The sequence below is a fragment of the Sus scrofa genome, chromosome 5 (assembly GCF_000003025.6).
Source record: "Sus scrofa isolate TJ Tabasco breed Duroc chromosome 5, Sscrofa11.1, whole genome shotgun sequence".
NCBI lineage: Eukaryota > Metazoa > Chordata > Mammalia > Artiodactyla > Suidae > Sus > Sus scrofa.
Window position 1 is genome coordinate 17,858,584 of NC_010447.5, and position 11,264 is coordinate 17,869,847.

Genomic DNA, 11,264 nt, shown 5'->3' on the forward strand with positions numbered 1-11,264 from the left:
CATGTTATGTGTGAGTAACTGAGTAATTATGGTTTGCTTTCTTTCTTTCTAATCCTTAAGCTTTTTTTTATTGTTTGTTTTTCCTATGTTGCCTTGCATTGGCTATATCTCCGTTACAATGTAGAATAATTGTGTTGGCTATAGTTATTCTTTCCTCCTTTCGGATCTCAATGAACAATTTTGTTCATTTGCTATTAAGTATGCTATCCCCTGTCTATGTTGGGGAGAGGTGACCATTTGATTTCTCTCCTTTTGTTCTGTAAAGTTGTGTATTATGTGATTTTAAAAAAAATGTTAAACCACTCTTTCCTTATGAGAAAACTGATAAGAAAGCCTTAGTGATCCCCACTTTGTGTCTAGTAAGAACTTCAAACCATGTGTGAGAATCCTTGGCCTGGCCCCGCCCCTAACCTCCATGGAAAACCTACTCCAGTCTCTTTCGAGCTATATGTGGACCAGCTTGGGAGGCCTGCCCTGCTCTCTCCAGAAAGCCCTATTATGTGAGTCATATAATTTTCATACCATCTTGGGGTGTGTGTGTGTGTGTGTGTGTGTACGCATAGTCACCAATTTCAATGGTGGAACCACATTTTGAGTGAGGGTGTACACAATCATCGGCCTTGTGAACAGGATGTCTAGATGGTGACTGCTACCACTGGGATTTTTCTTTACTTGTTTTGACTTGCAACATGGAAATATGTACTTTGAACTGCTGCTTTTTGGCTAGTGGGCTCTTTGAGTTGTTCTGCTGCCTGCTGTCAAGCTTGTACTTTGAGTTGTATGGCTTTGTGCTATGTTGCTGAGTTTTATCAAGCCCTCTGTTATATACATACCTGATCTATGCCAGAAATTTCAATAATTGTCATTTAGAGATATTATGGGATTGGAGCCCTCCTTAAAGTGGCATTGGGTCATGTGTCTCATTCCAGAGCTATCTGTGTGTCTCACACTGAGTTGGGTTTTTTGGATTCCTCTGTAAGCAATGACTAACACTAAGCTCAAGGGAATGACTCTTACTCCCTGAAGATTGGTGTGTGTCTTAAGCAGGTGTTTGCATCTATTCTATGAAGTGCTCAGGGGAAAGACTATGACCTGTGCAATATATGGTCCTATCAGGTGATCACTCTTTGGAGGATGAGCAGTTATTATGCGGTATGCTGAGGCTGTACTCTTAAAGGCAGATGGTTTACTAGAACCCTATAAAATGTTTTGCTGCTACAGCTGTTGCCTATACTTCTGTTGCCAAAAAAGATAGCCTCAGGGCTATAGGGGAAAACACATATGGCATCCTTATAGCACAACTAAGGGGTTGACTTAACCTATTTCCATGGGGGAGGCGTCAACCCTGATGATACTGATTTGAGGCCTTCTGGAGGAAGAAATTTACAGATACAAAGAGGGTAGAGAGAATCCTCTTTCCCTAGATATATCTAGTAACTAAAGAAAAAAAAAAGAGAAAGGGCGAAGGGGAGAGAGAGAGAGAAAGGAGGAAGGGAAGAAGGAAGAAAAGATGGAAGGAGGAAGAAAGAACAGCCCAGAGAGAGAAAGGAAGGAAAGAAAGAAACCTGAAAATGGGACCTGGGGGGAGGGGGGAAGGGGCGGAGGACAGGACAAAAAAACCGGAACACAATTTGAGGCCATTGGAAATTTAGAATTTACTAAAAGAATTTAGACACCCAAAAGATAAAAAGAGGTGTGGATTGGCTTTGCAACTCTACCACATAGTTTCTGAATTAACATTAACATGTGCTGAAATATACGAATTGGCAAATCTTCATGGCCTTAATCCATACTGGAACTCAAATCATTCTCATGCCTGGAGATGCCACTAAATTTAAACAACACCCCTGTAATCTTGGAGACATTATGGAACACAAAATAAAGACAAACGGGTATGCCTCACCTTAATTATCAGAACTACTGACTTGCCTAAATTTCACATGATCACATCCCTTAATATATCTCACACTTGGTCATGGACACTCTGATTTAATGAATAACAAATTAAAATTAAATTAAGCCCTTGACACTTACAAACTGATTTGTCAAAATGGGACTCCAAATATCTTCCCCCAGTTAAGATAGTTAGTGTGCCTCAAGGTAAATTAAAACAAGGTCTTTAAAGAGTGAAACACATTATAGGGAATATATTTAGAGAAGGAGTGAGTACGCCCACTGTTTCTCCATTCAGCCACTCAGTTGGGCCTATTTTTAAACTTAGAAAGAATAAAAGTTCCTCAAGGTGATCACCGCACCCCTCATGCTAGGGTCACACCCATTAAGACCCTCTACCCAATATTACTGAAATTATGGACTCTATCCAATCAGCAACTGGGAAATATTTTGCTCTTGTGGATTTGGCTAATAATGTTCTGTTCAGTGCCCATTGGAAGAGACTCTCTGTCTCAGGTTTTTTTTCATCTCTGAAGAAGTACAATCTATCTTTACCCAGACATCGTGGGAGTACCTCGTCAGCTCTGCTACTGCACACAATCATTGCAGGCAAGATCTTAAATGAATCTGACTTTCTCTTGGAGCATGGGTATGATATTGCATTGAGGAACTCCCCCTTCAAAGTGACTGATTGAACACACTCATTCAGGACCAAGGAAGACCCACAGAAGAGCTCAGAGAAAGTGAATGGCCCGTTGTCCCACACATAGTGTAAGTTCCAGACGCCTCCATTAAAATTTTGAAATTATTTGCTAATTCAAGGGACACTCCATCCCTGACTCTGTTAAGAAATTATCAGCTATTGACCCTCTAAGTACCCACATTAGTAGAAGGAGCCCAATATCTTTTAGGCCTTTGGGGAGGGGTCTAAAGGCAATACAGTTCTGTTTTTTATTTGTTTGTTTGTTTGTTTGTTTGTTTGTTTTTCAGGGCCACCTCTGTGGCATATGGAAGTTCCCAGGATAGGGGTCCAATTGGAGCCAAAGATGCCGGCCTACACCACAGACATAGCAACTCGGGATCTGAGCAACGTCTGTGACCTACACCATAGCTCACAGCAATGCCAGATCCTTAACCCACTGAGCAGGGCCAGGGATCAAACCCCACGTCCTCATGGATACCAGTTGGGTTTGTTCCTTACCCGCTGAGCTACAACAGGAACTCTCGGCAAATATCCTTCATTTACAAATTTGGCTTAAGCCCATAATGTAGTTACTTGCAAATTGACCCACTTTGAATGCCCCCCCCAACAAAAAGCTCTATAATCTGTCCAAACTGTAATATGAGGAACACTCCCCATCATGCCCTCCAGAGACACCTGCATTCTAGAGGTTTTAGCAACCACCCGTCAGGCCTCCTGGAGTCTCTGGACCACCCGTGATGGCCACTTTCCCTTCAAGGCCATTCTGTCTTCCTGTGAATCATCAAAAGACTCACACCTGGACAGATGGACACAAGGGGGTCTCTAGGCTGGTTGTAGATCTTGAAAAAAACAATTCTGCCCAACAGCTTATAGAAAAGCATTTTATTGAACACACTCTGGAGGTAGTCAGACCAGATGGAATCAGGGCGGGAACTCTGTTTTGATGGTTTAGATACTGGAAAACTTTGGATTCATCTCCAAAGAGCAGGCTGTAGAGACCCAAAGGCTGATTTGAAGCAGAGCGTAGAATCGGGACACAGAAGACTAGAAAGTGGGGGCTGCACCTTCCAGGAACCAAAGAACGTGGGTCTGCAATAGGCTTGATTGACTACGCTTCAGAAAAAAGAGAAAACTTGGCTTGGGCAACCACCGAGAAGAGGGAGCGCCATAGCCAGCCGCTGCTGCAGCTGGGAGACAGTGACTTGCTGGAGGCTCTTAGCTCTTGAAGCTCTTCCGGGAGGAGGAGGTGGTGGAGACAAATTTGACACTGGAGCTGCTGCCTCCGCCACTGCCAAAGCCCAGGCTTCGGCCACTGCTTGAACTGAAGCCAGCGCCCCCCACGCTGAGCCCACCGCCAAGGCCTACGCCCCCGCTGCTGCTGCTGGAGTAGTAGCTGCTGCCACCACCTCCACCAATTCCACCGCCCAGACCTCCACCGAGGCCGCCCCCGAGGCCACCACCGAGGCCACCGCCGAGGCCGCCACCAAAGCCACTGCCACCGCCATAGCCAGAGGAGAGGGTGTTTGTGACGACCGCTGCAGAGAAAGGAAGGAAAACTTAGTGAGACCAGTCTGTGAGGTTGATCCTATGCATCTAATTGATTTGATTCCCCTTCCCGGCCCCTTTTACAGAGTAGCAGATGAGGCCCAGAAGAACAAAGTCATTTAGTCAAGGTCCTAACAAAGTTGCTGAACACAGCAGGCAACTGATAATGCTACGTCCTTACGGGATGGGGGCAGGGACAAGGCAGGGGGACAGGGTCCAAGACATGTAAGGTATAGGACCTACCCCATAGGAGATAAGACATGAGCCACACTGCTTCCTGTCTCAACCTGTATTGTTTCCCCTCCACCCACTGCTTCTCACTAAGTGTATTAAATAACCATTCAGGGGATGGGAGTGTCTCCTATCTAGAAACAGCAGAATTCTGAGTTGGCACCAAATACCCCATATTGTCAAACATAATTGATGTTTGTTCAAAGTTACTTACAGATATTGACTGGTCCAACACCTTCTCCACTCAATCTGAAAGGGGAAAAAATGAAATAAGAGTTCAAAACTCCCCCACAAAGACAGCATTAGTCTATGTGGCTATCTCCCATAGTCAGGTTTAGAGCTTGTTCTCTGAGCAAAGAGCCTGAAAAACTGCTTAAATTCGAGAAAGAGATAGTGCTCTGGAGGAATTTCCCAAGGAAGAGGACTTGACCAAGACACAGGTTATCAAAGGAAGGTTATAATTCACACTGTCCTCCACCCACTATACGGAAAGCATGAGTAAGAGGTTGTGGGAGCTATGAATATGTAAGAACCAGTTTTTGCCTTGTAGGAGCTTACATTCTGTGAGAAGACTTGGTATGGACAGAAATATTTCCAACAGGAAGGAGGTGGTAGGCAGTGTCAGAAGATTGAAGAAAAATGGAGTATAGTTTGGGAATCTGAAGGCAAGTGAATGTAACTCAGCTGGAGTAATCAGGAAAGGCTTCCTGGAGGAAGAAGTACTTGAAGAATGAGGATGACATTGGCTGAGTTGCTTAGTGGTTCGAAGGAGAGGCAGCATCCTAGACTATTAGTGGCAGGAACAGAGCCAGAAAAGTGAGTTGAAGTCACATTGTGTAGGTCAGCTATATACTGAGGAATCAGATTGGATTGGATTGGATTGGACCATTGGAGTAATGATGGCTAATCATCGTGCACAAGACACCAGCCAGCTATGTGTGTGTTTTACACCCTGTAGTGGAGAAGAAACTCTACTTTATCAAATGTGAAGCCATCCTGGGTTCACAATGTCAGCCATGTCACCCACCTGCACTCCTCGCCCTCCAGCAGCTTCCTGTAGGTGGCGATCTCCACGTCCAGGGCCAGCTTGGTGTTCATGAGCTCCTGGTACTCCCTCAGCAGCCGGGCCATGTCCTGCTTGGCCTTCTGCAGGGCATCCTCCAGCTCGGCCAGCTTGTTCCTGGCGTCCTTGAGGGCCAGCTCCCCACGCTGCTCAGCATCAGCAATGGCATTCTGCAGGTTGGCGCACTAGAGGGGGAGGAAGGGAGGGGGGGATGGCTTAGAGGCTGAGCTGGTCTCAAAGGAGTCCCTTTCTGAGATTCCAGTATATTTGTCCTGGTCATTGTGGATGGTGCAACTTTGAAATGCTGGCTCTTATTCCAGCTCTGTGCATGTACAGGCATGTGGGTTTAGATACGGCAAAACAAAACAAAATCGGTCTCCCTTTCAGAGCTGAGGCCCCTTCCCTGCCTTCTTTCCTACCTGCTTCTTGACGTTGTCGATCTCAGCTCTCAGCCTCTGGATCATCCTGTTCATTTCAGAGATCTCATGCTTGGTGTTGCGGAGATCATCACCATGCCGGCCAGCTGTCTGCTGCAGCTCTTCGTACTGATGCCACCAGAAAAGGGAAACAGATAGAAATACTTTCTCAAGTTCACAGGCAGGAGCTACCAAGTAGTAAGTGCCATGGTTATGTGGGGTCTTAGATAATTTCCTCTTTACTGACTTCGCCTTTCTGAGAAACTAATCTGGAACTCAGTGATATTCGCTTTGTGGTTCTTGAATTTGTGTGGCAGATGCCTTCACAAATGTTCCCCTAACTCATCTCAGGAGGCCTCACAGGTTTCAGGAGCCCCATCCTCAGCCTTTGGTCATGGCCTGGAAGCTTAGACATTGGTCCATCCCTCACTCAGGGCACATCCACCCTAGCACCCACCTTGGTCTGGTACCAGGACTCGGCTTCCGTGCGGCTGCGGTTGGCGATGTCCTCGTACTGGGCCTTGACCTCGGCGATGATGCTGTCCAGGTCCAGGTTGCGGTTGTTGTCCATAGAGAGGACCACAGATGTGTCTGAGACATGTGTCTGCATCTGGGACAGCTCCTGCAGGGAGGTCGGAAGTCAGTCATGTGAGTGTGTGTTATTCAATGTCGGGTCTGTTCAAATCTCCAACTCAGGGTGCTGTGTCAACTTGAGAAAAAACTAATAGCCCCCAACTTTAAAAACTTAGAGAAATTAGTAAATGGTCCAAATCACTACCAAATCTTTTTTTTTTTTTTAATTAACAACTGTGAAACTTAAGAAATTCCTACCATGCAACCTCTCGGACTCGAATTTTCTCAGGTCATAATTTATTTTAAAAGACTCTAGCTGTGTGGTCTGCCAGGCTGGGAGTAAACAGAGAGGGGGTGGTACTCGAGAAAGGGGAGGTGGCCAGGAAAGGTGTACTCAGGCCTTTAATTACTCACTCTAAACCTCACTCTGCAAAATGATTGTTGAAGAGGTCTTTCACTTTAAATTTAACTTTTTAAAAAATAGCCTTTATTGAGTAATAAGGGGTGAATCGTACTAGAGGAGAAGGGAAGACAGAGACATCTTCATAGCCTAGGAGCCACTGAAAGTCACTTAATTCTGGAGATCCTAATCCCTAGTGGCATCCCAGAGACCCTCTCTCTGGGTCCTGAATAGGGGGCATTTCTTACCGCCTCAAAGAACATCTTCGTGAAGTTGATCTCATCCATCAGTGCATCGACCTTGGCTTCCAGCTCCACCTTGTTCATGTAGGCGGCGTCCACATCCTACAGAAACAGGGATGGTTGGTACTGTACCCCACTTCCACCCAAACTTAAATGAACAGTGCCTTAAGCGAGCATAACCACAGGCGACAGTTTCTCTGCTACCCACGCACCTTCTTCAGCATCACAAATTCATTCTCGGCTGTGGTACGCTTGTTGATTTCATCTTCATACCTGGTGGTAAAAGGGATGGGAAGTGCTTATCAGAGAATGAAGCCTGGGGTCTTTACTGCGTAAAGTCAACTGTTGGCCCACAATCCCAATGAAAGGGGCTTCTCACATCTTCTAAGCAGAGAGGGAGGGACACAGGGAGCTTGAGCCCCTGGGCAACCCACCATGGTACTCTTTTCTCTGCAACTGCCTACCAGCTACTCATTCAAGGATTGCTATAGTTCAGTTTTTTCAAGAGCATTCCTTTAGAAAAACTATGCTATTTCTCCTCAAGTTCACAGGCAGGAGCTACCAAGTAGCAAGTGGCATGGTTATGTGGGGTCTTAGATAATTTCCTCTTTAGTGCCTTCGCCTTTCTGAGAAACTAATCTAGAACTCAGTGATATAACCCACATCTAGTTATTTCTCTAGTGCTTCTTTTCAGCTCCCATAGCCTTTGACAAAAAAAAAACAAAACAAAAAGACAGAAAATTAGCAGCCCAGCTGCTGCTTCATAAGGACTAAAGAAATTATTTGAACCACCAAGCTAGGTGACATCATCAGTTCCTGCTTTGGGGAAATCCATCAAAAAGCTCACGCTATGTATTTTGAGTGTATTAGGGAGGAAAGTCCCCTGAATCAAGGATTACATGACTGCTTTTTTTTTTTTTTTCACCAAGTGGCACCAAGGGCTCTGAGCTTATTATTCTGGCTGGAGGTGAAGTGTCTTGCAGAGGGACTGAGCTAGTGGCTAGAGCTTTCTAAAGAAGGAAATGTTCTGAAATGAGGTTGTGGTGATGGTTGGACAACTGTAAATAACATAAAATACATTGAATTATTAAAAAATGAACCTGGGCTTTTTCTTTTAGTACTTTAGTGTCTATGAAAGGTATATATTTTCAGCCCATGGTGGAGGCATAAACAGTAGTTGGGTTATAAAGTAGATCTCGTGCCAAGATCCGCCCCAGTCTCCACTCCACCCCAGCTCACTTGTTCTTGAAGTCCTCCACCAGGTCCTGCATGTTCCTCAGCTCTGAGTCCAGGCGGCCTCTCTCTCCCAGGATGCTGTCCAGCTGTCTCCTGAGGTTGTTGATGTACTGCTCGAACAAAGGCTCCAGGTTCTGCCTGACAGTCTTGGTGCCCTGCTCCTGCAGCAGGGTCCACTTGGTGTCCAGGACCTTGTTCTGCTGCTCCAGGAACCGCACCTGGGGACAGGGGAGGGGGCAGAGTTTGAAGATGGAGAAACTCGTATCTCCTGCTTTGATGAGCATTTTCCCAGTTTCCCTCCCATCTCATGCTGTCCCCCTAAACCAGGGGCAGCACCTGGCCCTGGGCCCCCGAGGGGGGGTCCAGAGTGAGGCATCAAACCTCACTCTTATAGAAGGGACAGGACACTTATCCAGGGCACAGGTGGCAGCTGGGCAGAGAGTGGCCCAGTGCAGGGGTGGCTGTGAAGGTAGGCAGGCAGCTGCCCCAGGAACTCATCCACGTTTCTATGCAACCAGCCCCGTTACATGAAGCCCAGAGTTCATCTCTCTGCCCGGCAGTGATTAAGGAGCCCTTGTGGGGTCATCACTGAAGGGGAAGAAGTAGGACCCTTAGCAGCCATTCTAATTAAGAAGGGGGCCCATAAATTCAGGACTCAGAAACAAATAGAAAACCATAACAGCAAACTGTGAAGATGTTTGCACAAAGTCGGGAAGTCTCCCCTCTTCCTGCTTTCTCTGACAATTACTCCACACTTGTGATGGTTTTTCACAGAGAATCGTGGCTCACCTTGTCGATGAAGGAGGCGAACTTGTTGTTGAGGGTCTTGATCTGCTCCCGCTCCTCGGTCCTCACCCGCTGGATGGTGGGGTCGATTTGCAGGTTAAGGGGAGTCAGGAGACTCTGGTTGACGGTGACCTCTTGAATGCCTCCAGGGGGGCAGACGGGGAAGCCAGGGCCACCGAAGCCACCTCCAAAGCCAGCGCCGCCTCCAAAGCCAGCACCGCCACCGAGCCCAAAGCCACCACCTGCTCCACCGCCAAAACCAAATCCGCTGCTGGCTCCACCTCCAAAACCATAGCCGCCTCCAGCACCGGCACCAAATCGGTTCCTGAAGCCACCACCGCTAGCGCTGATGGAGATCCTCTTGGAACCCCCCAGGTTGTAGAGGCTCCGGCTGCCATAGCCTCCAACTCCACAAGCACCCCCAAGGCTGACCCTGCCAAAGCCGCCACCGCCACCCCCAGACCGAGACACAGTGGTGAAACTGGTGCGAGAGACAGACGGGGTGATGGCAGAGGCGGCGCTGAAGCTACGGCTGCCCCCGGTGCGTAAGGACACACTCGATTGGCGAGACATGATGGCTTGTTCCTGGTGGAGCAAGAGTACCAGGCGCTAGTGGTCTGGAGGTGCTGAAGAAAAAGAGCTTGGCGGGACGCGCAGAAGGCGGCTCTGCCACCCAGAAGCCACAAGCCCCCCTTTTATCCTCTAGACCTGGGCTGGGCGGGAGAGTTTGTGGAGCTGTGAATGATTAAGTGGGCTGGGCATGCCTGGGGGGCAGCTGTGAGCTCACCGGCACACCTGCGCAGCGGTGTGGGGCTCAAAGGCAGTCTTCCTGGCAGACTCTGCTCAGGTAGGGATAACCTTGCCTCGCAGCCCTGGCGTCTTGGCAGCAACTTGGAGAGGCTGCCAGCAATTCTCTCTTCATCATAGGGGCCCAGGGCTGTGAGTATCCCAGAGGGTGCCAGGAAGCCAGGGGGCACTTGCCCAGTGTCCCAGGGATCCTCACAGGACCGTGGATGTCATCAAGCCTCCCAGCACTGTGTACACCGCCCAAGAACGGCGGGCAGAGTGAGACCCCCACTACCAGGGATCTCCTCCTCTCACTCCTTTAGTTGACAGGTTGCTGAGGCTATTTCCGTCCTTGGAAAGCCAAGCATGGCCTGAGAGCTCAGCTATGTGCCTGAGGGGAGAATGAACTGCTCTCCTTTACTGCAAAGTGTCCTTTTTGGGAACAGGCACAGTAATCCAGAGCTGGCTGGGCAGATTCCCCCGCAAGATTTGGGCTGGAAAGACTCCCTGAGCCCCAAGCTCCAGAAACCAAGAATGTAGGACATCCCCAGCCCCCACTGATTCCACTTTGCTCTCTGCAGGGGCAGGTCTATTCCCCCTCCACACCGCAGCCCCTCCTCATTCAGCAATTTCTGAACTTTTCCCTTGCTCTTTGGCCCCAGGCGGGCCCCTGTGGGGGTTTAGCAAAGCCAGGCATCCCGTACCCTCAGTCCCTGCCCCCCAGAGTCCTGAGACTCCGCCTGGCAGTCACGTCTCTCTGCAGGGGGAGCTGCTCTGCCCGCTCGCCAGCCCCCCAGGTGTGTTCCAGCAAGCCCTCAGTTGTTCCACTAGGGGAAGAAATGAGTCATCGTATCTGTTGATACAGGCTGAAGGCTGCCGCAAACACATACCTGCAGGAGCTTCTAATCTCATCAGGAACATGTTGAGAATCGGCCTGCCTGTTATAACGGAGAACCACCCCGTTCCAAGCAGCGGGAATTGCTGTGCTTTCTCTGAGCTCCAGCCTGAATCCTCCTTCTGGGCCAGGGCCATGCAAGAGGAATTCTGAGTCGAATGGATCGTCCTAGCAAAGAGACCAGAAGGGGCAGGTTTGGGGGACTAGGCTGCTGGTCTAACAATCTGCCACAGTTGTTTCCAGAAGTCCCTCACCCGGTCTCTTAGTAAGACCGCTCTGCAGAGCTTGTCTGGGTGGGCTTTGGTACCAGATGGAGAAGAAGGGATCTGGGTGGGTTTTAGCAAGTGTCTGTCTTAAATCAGGTCTCTTTTTTGGGGGGACGGGGTGCTGCAGACCCGAGTGGTACCACATCTCTGCCCCCTCAGGACTCTCAGGCAGTGCTTGGGGTGGTTGGTGGCACCCTTGGGCTGGGGCTGGAGGTAGGAATAGGGTGGG

At 48.6% G+C, this 11,264-nt stretch overlaps 1 protein-coding gene across 1 annotated transcript; it reads right to left on the bottom strand.

Annotated features, from left to right (window-relative positions):
* On the bottom strand, positions 3,464–9,814 carry KRT5 (keratin 5). Its single transcript, XM_003126173.4, has 9 exons — positions 9,092–9,814; positions 8,306–8,520; positions 7,279–7,339; positions 7,073–7,168; positions 6,309–6,473; positions 5,855–5,980; positions 5,400–5,620; positions 4,587–4,621; positions 3,464–4,131 (listed from the first exon to the last, which is right to left on the bottom strand). The coding sequence occupies exons 1-9, from the start codon at positions 9,659–9,661 to the stop codon at positions 3,812–3,814; spliced, it is 1,809 nt and encodes a 602-aa protein (XP_003126221.1). The 5' UTR covers positions 9,662–9,814; the 3' UTR covers positions 3,464–3,811.